The 16,668-nt window shown below is 36.4% G+C and overlaps 5 protein-coding genes across 9 annotated transcripts; 2 read left to right on the top strand and 3 right to left on the bottom strand.

Annotated features, from left to right (window-relative positions):
- Positions 1 to 646: 646 nt before the first annotated feature.
- On the top strand, positions 647 to 2,535 carry LOC128678301 (uncharacterized protein). 3 transcript variants are annotated; one of them, XM_053759744.1, is made up of 5 exons: positions 647 to 672; positions 1,159 to 1,399; positions 1,521 to 1,724; positions 1,883 to 2,095; positions 2,270 to 2,535. In XM_053759744.1, the coding sequence occupies exons 1-5, from the start codon at positions 662 to 664 to the stop codon at positions 2,519 to 2,521; spliced, it is 921 nt and encodes a 306-aa protein (XP_053615719.1). In that variant the 5' UTR covers positions 647 to 661; the 3' UTR covers positions 2,522 to 2,535. The 3 variants fall into 3 exon arrangements, with proteins under 3 accessions (XP_053615719.1, XP_053615718.1, XP_053615720.1); XM_053759743.1 differs by lacking the exon at positions 647 to 672 and adding an exon at positions 688 to 804; XM_053759745.1 differs by lacking the exon at positions 647 to 672 and adding an exon at positions 1,011 to 1,033.
- Positions 2,528 to 5,461, bottom strand: LOC128678296 (uncharacterized protein). Its single transcript, XM_053759734.2, has 5 exons — positions 5,212 to 5,461; positions 4,862 to 5,047; positions 3,676 to 4,425; positions 3,280 to 3,511; positions 2,528 to 2,894 (listed from the first exon to the last, which is right to left on the bottom strand). Exons 1-5 carry the CDS (start codon positions 5,338 to 5,340, stop codon positions 2,785 to 2,787), a joined length of 1,407 nt encoding a protein of 468 aa, XP_053615709.1. The 5' UTR covers positions 5,341 to 5,461; the 3' UTR covers positions 2,528 to 2,784.
- Positions 5,462 to 5,850: 389 nt separating this feature from the next.
- Positions 5,851 to 7,008, top strand: LOC128678303 (uncharacterized protein). Its single transcript, XM_053759746.2, has one exon. The coding sequence runs from the start codon at positions 6,034 to 6,036 to the stop codon at positions 6,844 to 6,846; it is 813 nt and encodes a 270-aa protein (XP_053615721.1). The 5' UTR covers positions 5,851 to 6,033; the 3' UTR covers positions 6,847 to 7,008.
- Samtor (S-adenosylmethionine sensor upstream of TORC1) lies at positions 7,000 to 9,452 on the bottom strand. Its single transcript, XM_053759742.1, has one exon. It carries the CDS (start codon positions 8,069 to 8,071, stop codon positions 7,121 to 7,123), a length of 951 nt encoding a protein of 316 aa, XP_053615717.1. The 5' UTR covers positions 8,072 to 9,452; the 3' UTR covers positions 7,000 to 7,120.
- A 117-nt stretch (positions 9,453 to 9,569) lies between these two features.
- Positions 9,570 to 16,327, bottom strand: Kcmf1 (Potassium channel modulatory factor 1). Of its 3 annotated transcripts, XM_053759741.1 has the most exons (10): positions 16,117 to 16,327; positions 15,764 to 15,931; positions 14,311 to 14,447; positions 13,827 to 13,945; positions 13,399 to 13,494; positions 12,709 to 12,883; positions 12,001 to 12,151; positions 11,437 to 11,627; positions 10,942 to 10,966; positions 9,570 to 10,303 (listed from the first exon to the last, which is right to left on the bottom strand). In XM_053759741.1, exons 1-9 carry the CDS (start codon positions 16,130 to 16,132, stop codon positions 10,958 to 10,960), a joined length of 1,062 nt encoding a protein of 353 aa, XP_053615716.1. In that variant the 5' UTR covers positions 16,133 to 16,327; the 3' UTR covers positions 9,570 to 10,303; positions 10,942 to 10,957. The 3 variants fall into 3 exon arrangements, with proteins under 3 accessions (XP_053615716.1, XP_053615714.1, XP_053615715.1); XM_053759739.1 differs by lacking the exon at positions 10,942 to 10,966 and having other exon boundaries at positions 9,570 to 10,375; XM_053759740.1 differs by lacking the exon at positions 10,942 to 10,966.
- Positions 16,328 to 16,668: the final 341 nt, after the last annotated feature.

Raw genomic sequence — 16,668 nt, 5'->3', positions numbered from 1 at the left:
TAAGTAAGTAGAGATCGATTTCCAATCCAATAGCGCATATCCAGCGTCTTCGGTCATCGTCTACTATATAACCTTACGAGAAAACAGTAGTGCCAAGCCTTTGCATATTTTCTCCAAATCTATTGGTTATTAAATCATTTTATTTCTCTTCTATTTCTATCAGCTACATTTTAACGTCTTACAAATTCAAACCATTTTTCATAACAACAATGTCACTCTATATGATAACCATAAACAATATATTATAATAGAATATAACCTTTAAATGTGGTGGCTGTCCACTAAATTACTTATACTCAACAAAATCCATTCCTTCGCCCTCCAAAAAGAGTCCAACGATGTACTTTATCATCTCCTATTCAACCTGCGCCAATTTACAATCTTATCAACTAGAGATCGGGTATTCCAAAAACCAATTCGAATCCGGAATTTTATTTATTTAACCAAAAGTCGTTTGTTTCTTGAATCGTAATTTTCAGACAAGCAGGTAATTAGCCCGCTGGTGGAGCTGCTAACTTCAGAGGAAGCAGACTCACTAAGTTTCGAAAGTATTCCTTTCTTTCTATCCTGTATTAGTAGTTACCTATGTATTCATCCCAAGCGCGGGGTCCTTTCTATATCTATTATTAATAAACTGCTTGTGCTTTCGTTTCGTCTGTCTATGTCATTCGGGTAAATAATTTATAATGACATTCTTCATTGAAATTGTTTTAGGGCGGGTAAATTGTAAATTATTATTTCTGACTTTTTGTAAATTTTCTCTGAAATTTTATCACGGACGGAAATGTGTGGTCGTACAGGATTGTTAGTAATAGTTCCACAAATGATAGTTTTAGTTTGTAATATGTATTATCCGATCGGGGCTTTGCTCCCGTGGGAATTCAAATATCAGGCTTTTCCAGGTTATTTCCTACCTGTGTTGAAATTTTCTTCAAAATCCGTCCAGTGAATTTGCTAAAGTATGATGTTGGTTTTCTTGTTCTGTGCATATAAAATATTTTAAAGAGTGATAGTGACAAAATATTATGCTAAAGTATGCTTTAACTTTTTGCAAGTTTTTTTATTTGTATCCTTCCCAGATTAGACTAAACGTCAAACTAGAATCTGCAACCTTCTTAATAGAGTTGTTCATTTAAGAAATCAATTTTAATATTTCAGGTCTCTCAACAAGCACCAGATACAATGTGCCACCAGTTATAAACCCAAAGGAAGCAGTAAATATATTCAACCGGATTGGTTGTCTGAACATAATGATGGGAAGGAATATGTCCCATCTCATAACATAGCTCCAACTGATGTTACACCCGTGCTAGTTTCTTCTAGCAAGTTCAGGAATGCATCAAAAACTGAAAGAGTACTGAAACCAATGATGTGGGGCATCATACCTCCGTGGCATAAAGTAAGTGGAAGTAATATCAAAAATATTCAAAAGAACTACTTTAAAGAATATAGCACTAGTAAAATAAATTTAACTTTTGAAATAAAATTAGGTAATTTTTAAATTTATTTATTATTTTTAGGGTGACTATAATACACATAATCTTAGTACAAACAACTGTCGCTTAGAAAGCATTAAAAGCTCTAAGCTCTATTTCCCTATATTGAGAGGAGGAGGCAGGTGCATCATTGTGGTTGAAGGATTTTATGAATGGAAAACAAGTGAAAAGTCACAAAAAGGAAAACAACCTTACTATATCTATGCTCCACAGGATGGAGAGGTCAAGGTAAGAAATACTAGTCACTCTTGTGACAAACTCATCATCTATTGAGCAAATATGTTGTATGTAACTTTGTTACTGTTCTATTCCTTAGTTTTTTACACAGCTGTGCATTTCATGTTAATGTCATTTAATGTTGGTATCTATCTTATTTTACATTGTAGGTAGATGATCCTCGCACATGCAAGAATGAGTTTAATGAAATCAATGGATGGAATGGGGTGCGCCTTCTCTTAATGGCTGGTCTTTACAACATATGGCAGAATGAAGATGTCACTATTTACTCCTATTCTGTCATAACTATGGACTCCAACAGCACTCTTGATTGGCTGCATCACAGAATGCCAGCTATTTTGGATACTCAAGAACAAATAGAAGTCAGTATTTGTATAAATTATACATTTTATTTAAAAACACAATATCTGCTTATAAAAATAAATGTGTATAATGTATATGTGTGTATACAAAAACTTATTACTGAATATTTTCTGCAACTATCAGAAAAAAGTACCTATTCTCTAGACATAGGTTTTAATGTTTGTTTCTTCTAGGCATGGCTCAATATTGATAGTGTACCCCCAGACATGGCTCTCTCCTTCTTGAAGCCTACAAAGGTTCTATCATGGCATCCTGTGTCTACATTAGTAAATAATTCACGTAATAAATCTACAGAGTGCAATAAAAGAGTAGAAGAAACTAAAAATAAAAGTTCACAAAAAACATTAAGTGCATGGTTTTCTCCGGTGCAGAAGAGGAAATCCAGTGAAGAAACTAGTTCTGTATTTAAAAAGGCAAAGAAATAAATAGAGTTTATAAACTTCTTTTTTTATTGGATATAATTTATAGAAGGTAAAATTAAACAGGCAACATTGATGTTACATGCCAGAGACAACAAAATAAAACAATTTGATATCAATAATCTTGAGAAGGAACTAATGTAAATTAAGAGCAATGCTCATGAAAACATTTAAGCAATTGGGTCCTTAAAATTACAAATAGCAAACTTGTAACTGACTAGGAAACTAACACATTTTTCTTAACAACTTAAAAATCTTAATGCAAGTAGTTAGTAGGTAGCCAGATTATCAATTTTAAATTGCTTGAAGTCAGCTTCACATCTTATCATTTTGTGATTATCAAGAAAGTCATTCACAAAACTTTGCACTTCATATTCACCTGAAAACAAAATATTATCTCTTAAATATAATCTGAGCAGTCTGGTTGTGTTACCACTCATCAAAATTAATCTTCCCATTGTCTAAAAACTAACTACTAATCCTATCCCACTTATATTATAAACACGAAAGTTTGTGAGGATGTATATTTGTTACTCTTTCATGCAAAATATCATGGACAGATTATTATGAAATTTGGTACATGGGTAGAATATAACCTGGAATAACACACAGGGTACTTTTTATATGGAGATTCGCCCGGGGCTAGCTAGTAAAATAAATAAACAAAAATAGCTATTGTTATTCTATTTTATTTAAGAATATGAACTGTAATTAATTTGTCAAGTTTAAGGATATAGGTACTTTTAGTTTAAGGATATGCTTACTTGGATAACGACTGCACTGATATATGAGTCTGATCAAATGTTTGGCTAAAGCTTTGAACAGTGCCTTCCCTCTAATACGGCCCTTAATATAATATGGCGTAAGCAGCTTTACAACCCATGGCGCCATCCTTTCTTTGCAACTTAAAACAAAGTCCGAGGTTTCATCCAAAGGTGATACAACATCTTCATCATCACTATCTTCACCAAACAGGTCTGAAAGTATTTGCTTTATCTGAAATAAAGTTAAGAAACTAATTGTAAAATACAAATAATTAGGAAAACAAATAAAAAAAACACTAAACATGCTAAGGCTCTCTATTACTACTCTATGCCTCACATTAATGGAGCTCAACATAACTTTAAATGATGACAATGAAATTATGAATAGGTAGGTACCCTTAGTAATTTTCTCCTATTTGTATCTCTGATAAGGTCTAATTGTTCATGTAATTTAACTTTGAGGAAATATTCTTCACACAGCCACTTGCTGGAGCTCCTTTTTGGTTTTGTTGGTTCTTGTTTTTGAAGTGATGAGTTTTCATTGTTGTTTACTAACAATCCAGTTAATGAGGCTAACCTCTCATCTAAAGATTTTATTTGAGCTGCATGATCCTCAATGACATTTTGTTTATCAACTGTATTTCCAGTTTGGAGCTCTGAAGATGTCTGTAATTTTTTGCTGTTATCTTCATGTATGGAAATATCATAAGTGTCACAGAATGTCCCTTCAAAAATGTCATCATCATTGGGATCACCCTGAAAAAGTTTTTCAAGTTGTGACATCAACTCATCTGAGTCTTGGGATTCCACAGATATTCTCTGTGTTTGACTTGGCGATATATTGCATGCTTGCTTCACATCAGTAGAAATTGGTGCTGTTTGAGGAGCAGGACAACTGTTTGAATTTTCAATCGACTTTTCTACTCTGTTTATGGGGGTCAGTGTATGATTATCAGATTTTTTTAGTGGAGATTCTGAAACTCGGGGCTTCTTCCGTAAGGAGCATGTACACTGACAAGTACAGCAGTCTTTGGATGTCTCTTTTGTAGTTTGTATTTTTTTTTCATTCACTGGTGGGTTCCTTAAGCATTCATATAATTTCTTGTTAAGTTTTCCCTTTGTGGTATCTTTTTTTAAGTCTTTGATCTGAAATAATTATAAAAAATGTTATGTAGGTAATAAAAAGCATCCATATTATTTTTCAGTAAATAGTTACTTGTGTTATTAATCTAATTAAGATTTTAATAATAATATTCATCTAATTAAAATGACATTAGGACACAATTATATTAAAATATTTTTTAAATTGTACTTATACTTTTTTTGTCTTTTTCTTTTATAATTATTGTCAGAAATATTAATGAACAAGGATGATTTGGAATTAGATTGAACATTGAACAGTTCTGCAATAAATCTCAGATAAGTATCTATCAAATGAAGATCTTGTAATAAAGGAATGAAGTATAACATTCAGTAATGAATAGGCACATAAAGAAGAGGAATAAAGGAAAGGAATTGCAATGTTCAACAATATTTTTTAACATTGCAATTCCTTTCCTTACATACTTACTTAAATACTTACCACTTTAGTAACATTCTTTCTATACAATTGCACCAGCATGCATGTTTGAGCAGCATTCATTTCTATATTTTTAGCGCAACGCCATATTGCACTGGGTAAGTATATATTCTTGTTAAGAAGTCTTTGATTAGTTTCATAATTTAATGACAACAGCTTTATAATATACTCCATATAATGTTTTCGAACCTGTCCGAAAAAACGAATTAAGCAAATTTTGAACGTGTTATTTAATAAGAAATAAACTAAGGAAATAAATTATAAATACTAGGTACTATTTATACCAAAAACAAGTATAATAATTGTTCACTGGTTTAAATTCTAAATATAACTAATATAACTTACTAACTTACTTTAGATATCAGAAGATGCGGCTGAAATTCGATATCTGGCAATGGCATGGACGTATCATCATGGTCACTTATCAATTTATCAATATCACCTTCGGTGTCCCAAATTTCCATTGGTACACAATTATTCATGGCTAAATGTTATAATTATCAACTACAATTAAAATTTATGCCATAAAAACAATAACAAATTCAAACCGGTGAGACGACTTCCATTTTCCTTCCTTCAAGAAACGTCATACAATACAAATTGTCAATGTCATGTCAATGCGACAAAGGGCGCGCGGGTCCGAAACCGGGGCCGGGCTCGGGACACTTCTAAATCTATGTCCAAAACAACTAATATAGGTACCTACCTCCTTTTCACAATTTGAGATGTTTCTTCAAGTGGGTGAAAAATTATTTTATTCTTTATTGTTTTATTTTATAAATATCCTGCTGTGGGATACAACAGTAAAAACTGTCTGTATAAAACATGTAGGTACCACAGACATAAAAACGTTACATGTACCTACCCGCCCAAATTATTCCTTTCATATCCTCGTCACGTCAGTGCTAAGCGTGCTAAGAGTCAGTGAAAAAATCTAATGCATTCAAATGTCAATGTCGTTCTGCCTGTATGACTTGAATGAATGATATGATTAGGCATTGCTTTGCTATCTATGCGCAATGCTTGCTGTGCGTTGCGTCGTCTCTTGAGTGCATTTGATTGTTTGGTATCTACCTATATAGCTTTGCGCTATAAAGTATATCTATTGTAAATTGGTTTTAGCTATTTTCGGGATACCCACTCGTAAAAAAGTTAACTAAGTGGCTACAAAAAATATGGCAGACTCCACTGTGGCAGATGTTAGTAAAATGAAGGTAGTTGAACTACGGAAGGAATTGAAATCTCGTGGACTGTCTTATGCAGGAGATAAAGCAGAATTGGTAGCCAGGCTCCAAGCGGCGATGTCCCAAGACGATCAAGGCGATATAAATTTAGATTGGGACCTCGACTCAGACGGAGTATTGGAAGATGAGGATGAAAAGAGTCAAACTGATATTCTTGATGATCCTGTTACTGACAACGTTTCTACTGACGAGTTAGCGTTGACAGAACATTCATCACCTTCAAAACCCATTGAAGAAGCAAAACCTCAAACCCAGCGTACACTGAAAAGAAAAATAACAATGGCTGATAAAGATAAAGCTGAAGACAAGCCAATTGAAAATAAAGAAGCTGGATCCAAAAAAATTGTACTAAATAGATCTTCCTCTGCAACATCCAATGTGGCGCAGACTGTTTTGGAGAAAACTGAAGAATCTACAGAGAAATCCACCAGTTCTGAGAGTAATAAGGTTAAGATAACTGCTGACATAGATCCCAAAACGAGGCTAGAGTTACGAGCAAAAAGATTTGGTCTTCCTGTGAAGATGTCAGATGCAGAAAGGAAGGAAGCCAGGAAGCAGAGGTTTGGACAGAACACTGCTAGTGCTATTAGTGTCTCGGGTGATACTGGGACATTGTCCGAGAACCTTGAAAAGTTGAAGAAGAGAGCAGAACGCTTTGGACAATCTGTGTCCAAAATTATGACAGATATTGAAAATAAGGAACGTATTGAAAAAAGAAAAGCCAAGTTTGGAACTGTGAAGTAGTCAAAGCCATTATTCCGATTTAGAACTATGTAAATATTGTGTACACCCGTTATTGAGTGTCACTTCTATTGTGTTTTAACATTAAGCATTTAAGAATGTATTGTTAGTTTGGTCTAAATTAATCATTGATGATTAAGAAATAAAATTGACATATTATTTGTACACATTTTATTTGTAATTTTAATTAAATGTACAAATATTACAACTATTCACTTACACATAGTATAATTTATAACTAGATAATGACATTGTGGAAGTGTGTATAATGAAAATCTTAAATTGAAAATGGAAGTTCAGTGAAATCATCAGGAGAAGGTTCCACTTCTTCTGCTAAAAGTAATTTGTCATCTTTATCTCTTTGAAAGTCTTGTGGTATGTTCAGAGAATATGTCATATATGGTTCTTTACACAATGTGGCCCATCGTACTGCAGTATCCTTATTCATAGCCTTCCTAAAAGCCATACAATGCATGTGCTTTAACTTTTCATATTTAATTCTTGTAAATCCTATACATGCTAAAGTATACCTCCAACATTTCATTATTTTGCAATTTGCTCCAACATGTTTTGAATCTGGAGTATTGATGATAAGGAGCCCACCAGCTTTCAGTATATCATAAGCTTTCTCACAAGCTCTTATCCTAAATTCAGAACTGGGTAAGTACTCCAAGAGGAAACAAAATGTTACTACATCGAAGAAATTATATTTCAATTGAATAGCTTTATTGTCTTTAATAATATTGGTATTTCCAACAGGAACCTGTAGAAAGTCACATTGTAAAACTGAATCATTTGACGGGCATAAATCAATAGCAAATACTTTGAAAAAATCATAGATTCTGAAAGGGTTGTAACAACTACCAACATCTATAAGCTCTAATGGTGTTGTGAACAACTCTTGCTCGCTTAAAGAAATGTCTAGTTTTTCCGCAATTTCAATTTCTTTTTGCCTGTACTTGAGATAAGTTTTATTGAAAAAATAGTCGCAACACATTTGTGTAGCCCACGAAATACGTGATGTAGCTGTCACATCATTAGCATAATTTACATCCCAGTGTTTTGTTGCTAATTTCTGCATACATTGAGCATACTTTGCCAAAACGTCTTTATTTTGACAATGCTTCCTCCATGCTTCCTCAGCTCCATATTGTAAAGATGATTTACGAAGAGACGAGTGAACTTCTTTTAAAAATTCCGCGAGTAATTTATGTTCCTCGCTGGCCATAGTTATTGAAGATATTGAAGTGTACAAAGAAAACCAATACAAAAAGAGGTCGCAATGAGTTGAGAAATGATTAATGATAAAATTTAAGAGAAACAATACTTTAAACCGACTTCTTGTTTACTATTTTCTGTTTTGTAGGTTATACCATTTATACACGTTTGTTTATGTTTTGATGTAAAAATAATGACATTGACGTTATGTATTATTTTTTAATACTTCTTTTGACATAGACATTAGTTTGACCTCTAGAACGTGATTCGTCCGTAAACCCACAGACACAGACCTAAACCATGAATTTAATAAGTCGTTTGTACAACGAGTACCTACTAATTCCATGGTTTATCCTTATCCCTCCATTTTGTATTTCCTATAAAAGTTACTTTGAAGGAACAACCTACTGATCATTGTTGTCTTTCAAAAAAGCTAGGGTTATAGTAGTCCCTGTCAAGCAAGAGCACCTAAGGTGTTTTAATTAGAGCTGAGTCGATCGTGATTGATCGAGTTGTAATGATTCGATCACTTTCCGTGATCGAGTCACGAATTTCTAAAAGATTCTCACTTTCACAACAATGTCAGTCTTTTTCGTTCGATAGCATGCGGAAGAGAGATAAGTAGATATGTCAATCGCTCGTTCTCGGGTTCAGTTCGCTCGCGATACGCTACACCTATACCTAAAATTTGTTTAGATTGGATTTCTAATTTGATCAGTTGCGCGGCCCGCGAGTGCGTATGCGACACCTGCATTGATTGGATACCTACGTGAATTTTGGAATCGAGTCAATCATACAATAGAACCCAAATCCATTAATCCACGAGGTATAGTTTCAAAGTGATCGAGATCTCTGAATGATCGAATCATTTAGACTCGATCACCACGCTTACGGGTCGTGAATGACCCGGGTTACAATAAATAAGAAGTCAATTGACGAAAGCTCTAGTTTTAATGTTGTAAACATGGATAGTAAGTACTACGGAGTACCCACTAATTCCATGGTCTGGCTAAACCGTTTCCGTCTGGTCCTGGTAGAAGGGGAAAAGCAAAGAAATGCTAGTTGCCACATGGAATTAGTAGGTACTGTTACGAGTACTTACAAAATTCATGATTCAGACATTTCTTTAAATTTCCGTCTGTCATATTTTCTGTTTATGATTTTAAAGCAATTTTTTAGTAGGTACACTGTGAAGATTGTTTAAATTTTTGTTGGTTAATGCAAATATATTTATCCCGAAATCCCCACGGGGGCGAAGTCCCGGGGTGCAGCTAGTAAATTGATATCTGCTATTTTGGTAAACTAATATTATGCGAATACACGCACTCATAGATATAAGTACTGCCGCGTGAGAGCACACATCTAGCGCACCAAGTGACCTTAATATATACATACACAATAACAAAAGTAGACATTACATTACAGATACTATAGACGTTTTGCACCGGAAGGTTTCGAAAGTATAAGGAAGGAAATTAAGAGGTTGACTGAAATAAAAAATACCCGAATTAATATTATAGAATTTAATTAGGGTACATACAAACATTTTGTAATGTTGGAGTATAATAATCAAACTAATAAGCATTTTGAATAGCTAGTGAATTTTTGTGGTAGTAGCATCTGTGTATCAATTACAAATGAATGGAGAGGAGCCCCGATGTTATATTTACAATCAAGAGTGTACCTACAAAATACAATACAAATAAACGTGATTTACTAACAATCCTGCCACTGGTCGACATTTCTAAGATACATGTGGAGAAGCAAGCTGGATTATTTTATAAAAACGAAATTGGTCATTGTCGGTCGGGGCTCCTCTTGTCTGTAATCATTTACAAAAATTGCCTATTCGATGATCATTATTTTGTATTTACGGTAATTAAGTTACTTAAAACATTCCATAGCTATTATTTACTACGAGAAAGGAAATCACACTGATATTTGGAAAGCCAACAAAACAAACATAAGCGTCCACTAATAAGTGTTAGCGAAAAACAACGAGGACAAGTCCAGTTCGGCGCGGTCCGGTCAGACCGGCGGTATGTACATCACTGCGGCCGCGACTCCAGGCTGCGACCGTTCCTCGGATAAATAATACATAGACTACCGTAATATCTAACGAGTAAACATTAAATAGTTTCATCTACCGCCTGGGTGCGGATGCGGGTGCGGGCGAGCCCCTGCGGCGCCCCTAGCTGCGCTCGGGCAGCCGCGCCGGCGCCAGCGCGCGCGCCGCCGCCTCCTGCCGACATCATTTCCTGGTTACTGGCGAACAAACGTCTTCCTTGTCGGCGAACACGGACTCGTCGGCTCCCTGTCGGAGCGAACGAGATCAGTCACCGTTAGGACACCACCATTTTAATGTTTGTTTCATTGACTTTCTTCCGGTGATAGAAAACATCGTGAGGAAATTTGCACACTGGTTGACAGTTTTTAGTTCACTAGTGTCTATGCGACTACTAATTGTCGGTGGATTATTTTACTTTCTGAAATGTAGTAAACAAGGCGGAACGATACATAAATGTGAATCTAAAGGCCGTGTTTTCAAAAGTTGATGTTACTTATAGCTTATTTACGAACCAAGTTATAAATCGAGGAATTTCGTTTGTGTCAAAAGATGTCATAAAATATAAGGGGACAATCACAAAATACGTAATTCGGCTATTGGGTGGAACTACACATTGCATTTCAACAACTAAATGAAACCGACTTGATAAAAATAACATACCACTATCTTTTCCACGACCGAAAAATAGTTAAAAGGAAATATGATGAATTGTGCGAACGGGAGGACATGTGTGTGTTGTATTACTATGTAACCATTTGCGCATTTGTACGTAGAAACAACACATTTTTGTGGAAAGGTTTATGAACACTTACTTTAGTTTTTCGCAATTCAGCTAAGCTAAAACGATAAAATTAAAAAAGGCAAATGTTACGTTGGTGATGAGGTAACGTATATTTATTCTTTTCAAGGGCGTCGCTAGCCGATTGGGCAGGATAGGCTTTGTCCACGCCCTTGCTTCTCCCTTAATAGAATAGTTAAGGTACTCCTAATCTTAACTATTGGGCAAACTTAGCGCGCAACAACACATCGATAATTATATTTTTAGTCCACAGCATAATGTGAACATAATTGTAATACTTATGTCACGAGGTAAGATTCGTTGTTGTGTGACATCAGACTATTTTTCTAGATTTATTTTTTATATTATTCTATTTTTGTACAAGGTAATTTCATTATTTTCAAGAGAACCAAGTGTTTACAAAACGGTCACTTCAATATAAATCGGAAAGTCAATTATAGGTGCCCACAAATCTTACAATGTTACTATTGTTCTCGTCTTAACTCTGTGGAATGTAGGCAATACATACTTTGGTCCTCGGCTGCGGCTTAGCGCGGGGCAAGGCGGGCGGTGCGCGGTGCGCGGGGGGCGGAGGCGCGGGCGGCGGCGCGGGCTGCGCGGGAGGGGGCGGCGGCGCTCGTCCCAGCGACGCCAGCATCAGCCCGCGCAGCAGCGCCGCGCGCGACGAGGCTTCCTCCGCCGCGCGGCTGTTTGTTACTCCTGCAATGGTTCCTCGTTATTTAAGTAGACGAGGATTGTCGTTTTGCCGCATCGTATTACCACTAATGCAGAGAGGTAGCGTTAGTGTTGAGCCTATGTGAGTTTTTTTAAATTTTACGATTTACTTAACCTACTAATACTGTAATGTGTAAGTTTGTAACAATCTTTGCGTGTATGTTTCACGCAAAATTACTAGACGGATTGTCATTATTTATTAAATGGGTAGAATATAATTTGAAATAACACATAGGGTATTTTTATCCCGAAATTTCTACAGGAGAGAAGAAGACAACTATGTGTGTGCGATTTTTAATGTATAAAAATGTAGTTAATCCACCTCACCAGTAGAGCGTGGCATGGTGATCGTGTTTACCTAGGAAGCCCTGCAGCAGGAAGGCGGAGGGCTGGTCGGGCGCGGGCGCGGCGACGGGCGGCGGCTGCTGCGCCGGCGCCGCGCCCGCCGCGCTCCCCGACGACGACGCGCAGCCGCGCCGCGGCAGTCGCTCCAGCTGCTGCCGCGCCGCCTGCGGGGCACATTATACTAGTACTACAGTGGTCACTACTACCACTGAAAGTGTAACACAGTTTCAAGATCAAATTATTTGTTCAGAAAATTGACGTGAAAAATTGCCTGTGAAGGTTTAACCTTTAATTAAATTGTATGCTAAAAGCTACAAACTACTGACGTTTACGACATACAATTGTTCGACGACCTTGCTAATGGCGAAATATCCGCTAGCATGCTATGGAATTATTTCACGATAACTTACCCATAAATATTTGAACTTATAACCATATCATAACTTATGAAAAAAAAAAATAGAAAATAATTTATGTAAATACGTATTTTATTTTTATATGTTTTATAGATGTTGAATACGGTGGAGCTGCGTCTAGCTGTGATGTCCAGTTACATGCGGAGGTGGGCAAGTAACTTTGCCGTTAATCATTACCACATGACTTGGAACTGTTGTCATTAAATCAATCCACAGTCGGCGCGTTATTTATATTAGAGGTCTTCAAGCAAGCGAGTTACACCAAGACTAATAACAGCATAAATGTAATAAAATGGGATACTGACCGTGGCCTGCTGTCGCTCCAGCTGCAGCTGCATCTGCAGCTGCTGCAGCTGGCTGGGCGTGCCGGGCTGGCCAGGCCCGCGCCGCACACCCGACAGCTGCGACAGCAACTCCGCGATCGGGTCCACCACCGCGTCGCGCGACGACGGCGACAGCGAGGCTATGCCGCCGCTCGTGCTGCAATATACGATACCTTCATTTCATTTGTTAAAACCACAATAAAAATATACTATGTTAGTCCATGTTACTCCTGAAGGTTTCGTCTATCTTTGTACCAAATTACATGGAATTCGGCCCAGTGGTTTTTGAGTTTATCCATCACAAACAAAGAAACAAATCTTTTCTCTTTATAATATTAGTATGGAAGCATGGACACATGCTTCAAATTCCATTTAATTGATATTCAAATTCCATTTAAACTTATAATTAGTTACTTTAACAACTAGCGGCCCGTCCCGGCTTCGTTCGACATTACATTACGCATACATTATCACGATACAGCTTTGTTTGGCGGATTCGGTATATATTGCTGGTTTTTCATTGCGGTACTTAAATAAAAATTTGTATGTACAAAATACGTAATGGTCATTCACTCGCGTCGGCATCTGTCAGAGTTCGGCGATAGTGTGTAGCCAGTATTATACAGGAGATGATATAACGTCATCCATAAAATATTAATGAATAAACTTTACCTGAACTGCATATTGGTGCGTCTTGGGCGACTGACGCCGCGGCCGGAGTGCGGCATGCGGCGCACGCCGCCGTGCCGGATGCCGCTCGGCTCATCGTGCAAGGCGGTTAAGGAAATATTGCTTAATTTGAACCTTATGATAATGATTATAACCATTGGTTATCCACCGAAAACAAAGACGAAAAATAAACATTCAATACTACTCAACTCGAAAATCCCTAATCCCAGTATTATTCACGGCCGCCCTGAAGTCTGGAACCCCCTTAAAAATAAACATTTCAATTATAAAGAATCGGAGTTACCAAATAGATTTAAATGAAACTACATACATCATGTAAACTTCGAACTGAATGCATGATTTCCTCCCAAAAATTTATGAGAATGGGATTTTGGCTTGCCATAAAAATATGTGATATTGAAAAGGATATGAGAAATGATATTAAATCTCTGGGTCCAGTCCGGTGTTCCAGGGTGAGATGTCCAGCAAAGTCATCAGTCACAAAATTTGGTTCCCCTCCAGGCATTGAGGCGCATACAGGGCAGACCACCTAAAAATATAGGTATATAACGTTATTTTTAGGTCAGTATTTAAAAAATAGGGTATGCACCTGGACAAAAAACTTGTGAGGAAACCTGCACTCTAGTAGATAATTTATCATATAGTGTGGCAAATTACTTCATTAATATTGCAAAGAAAGTTGTTGTTTTTAATTCCACTTAATGACCACAAACCTCAGCCATGAGGAATATGACTGACCCCTCTTTGTGTAAAAGCATTAATATTTTTTCATGCATCCCAATTTATAGCCCCTTCCATTCTTACTCTAAGTACTTATAATAATATGAACATTTCGTTTCTTGGCCTTTTAAATACCCACACAAATAAATGAGAAAGCAACATAATAATACTGACAGCCAGGGTGGTGTCGGCATGCTCGGCAGTGACATGTTCCATGAGAGCTGTGTCTGTAAACCCCATGCGGTTGCAGTACGGGCAAGTATATGCTTGAGGCTGTTCCAAGGCCAGTGCCTCACCTCCATAGTATAAATCTGGAAATTATCAAATTTACTTGTTAATTAAAAATAATTTTAGATCTTTTACAATAAATACCTAAATAAATATGAGCAAACCACATATATTGAGTTAGCCCCCAAAGTTAGTGTGAGACTTCTAGGTGAAATGGTCCCAGATTAAGAGGACAGATCACCTGTCTGGTGCTTGCACAGGCGTCCCCAACCAGGAAAAAATAATACTAAGTTTGAAACTTTTATTATATGAGATTCTAAATCAAGATCAGAACCAAGACCATGATTTTCACCTTTATTGTAACATTTGGCTTGATGATAATTAGGCTACAAAGGTCTTCGTCTGCTGCGTACTGGGGCTTTGCTCCCATAGGAATTTCGAGATAAAAAGTAACCTATGTGTTATTCTAGGTTATATTCTACCCGAGTACCAAATTTCATAACAACCCCTCCAGTAGATTTTGTATGAAAGAGTAACAAACATACACACATACATCCTCACAAACATTTATAATATTTGTAGTATACATAGTATAGCTTAGGGACCAACTTTTGAGGTAATGTTTATTGTAAAATTGAATCTATAATATCCATCAAAAAACCCAGAAATAGTTATAATTTGAAAATGATAATATATTTTAAAAACCTCCCATTACCCTGTAATGAATCAGAATACCTATTATTTCACATTAGTAATATGTATTGTCAGTACTCGTTTTTCAATTATCTTGATTGAAAATTAAGAGATTGCATTTGCAATGAATCTGATTTCAATTGGAAATATAGTAACAACAAGTAATGATTAAATGATTGGCATTGCTGTTTATAGGCACTTCTCTAGTTGAGAAATTTTCATTTTACCAATAGCCAGCTGGTCTGGGAGCTACAGAAAAACATACAATCTGCCAGCTGCTTCTACCTTTCAGAAGTGAACATTAATCAAGGATAAGGGTTGCTTCCATCTGTCTTTATTTGGACAGACTGGTTACTTAAAAAAATCATTAAATTTGAGTAAAAATTAGGACGGAGTGTATGGACGGAGTGTACCATACAACTATCAACTATCAATTTGAATCAGCTGTTTTATTTGGGTTTATGGGTTTACTATCAAGGCCAATGTGTGAAATTAGTATACCATAAGAATTAAAACCTTATGAACCTTAAAAACTGAAGCCCTCATTGTGTATTTAGGATAGTAGTTGACCCGAGTCTCCACTTGGGTTCAATTTAATCATTCATTTTGAAAACAAGTTGTGAAATGAACTCACTATTTACATCAATCTCTACATCACAAAGAAATTGGGGCATGTGCATAGGTGGGAGAAGAAATGACGTCTTACCAAAGTCACTCCTTGAGAGAATACATTGCATTGGATGCTCTGTTGTATGTTGATTAGTGGTAGCGCCAGATTCGTAGCATGCAGCGCATAAATCGTAGTCGATGCAAATTAAACACTTGTATCTTCGTCCTCTAAAGTTATTTTTCAAACAAGAATCACAGCTGACTCCTAAAAAGATGTCAATACAAAATACAATAACAATATATGACAAATAATGGCTAAATTAGAATTTATTCTCCAAGAAACTAATTCACTGAAGGTTTATTTTTTATCCATCACTGTAATATCACTGTTTTCGCAAATAAATTTACTGTGACAAAAGCATCGAACAAATTTTGATTATCATTACCCACCTTCATGGCGATTCATTTTCGCCAGAAAATGTCGTCGAAACAAACACTTCTTGGCACCAGGATTTCTGCTACTCTATGAGGTATTTATATTACTAATCTAAAATAAGTAGCACAACATACAATAAACAAGATTTTAACAAAAATTTCCAAGCAAACCTAACCCAACCAGGCCATAATGACGTCACATAAATGAATCAGTGTTGCAACTTTACAGAAATTGTATATAATCTGTACAAGTAGTTCCTTGGGGTGTACAGCATCATAGATAGACAGCACCATCACATAGGATACAGCATAGTACCTGTTTTTTGTTTGTGCCGTCTCGTCAATCCAGTTTTGCGCTTCTAACCCAGCAGTAAACGCACGCAGTGCTTGCTGCTGGTAGTGGAAGTATTATATAATCAGTGATGCTGGGTGGGCTTTCACTTCAGCGCTTTTTATATCGGATAAAGCGGCTGGTGTATCTTGGCCCTAAATTATGACTGCAGGTCTGTGTGTGTCCTACACTTGCAGGACTGCCATGCCATGAATTAAATTTGTTTTTTTTTTCTA

The sequence above is a fragment of the Plodia interpunctella genome, chromosome 19, assembly GCF_027563975.2.
Source record: "Plodia interpunctella isolate USDA-ARS_2022_Savannah chromosome 19, ilPloInte3.2, whole genome shotgun sequence".
NCBI classification, from domain to species: Eukaryota; Metazoa; Arthropoda; class Insecta; order Lepidoptera; family Pyralidae; genus Plodia; species Plodia interpunctella.
This window is presented reverse-complemented; position numbering and strand designations above follow the sequence as displayed.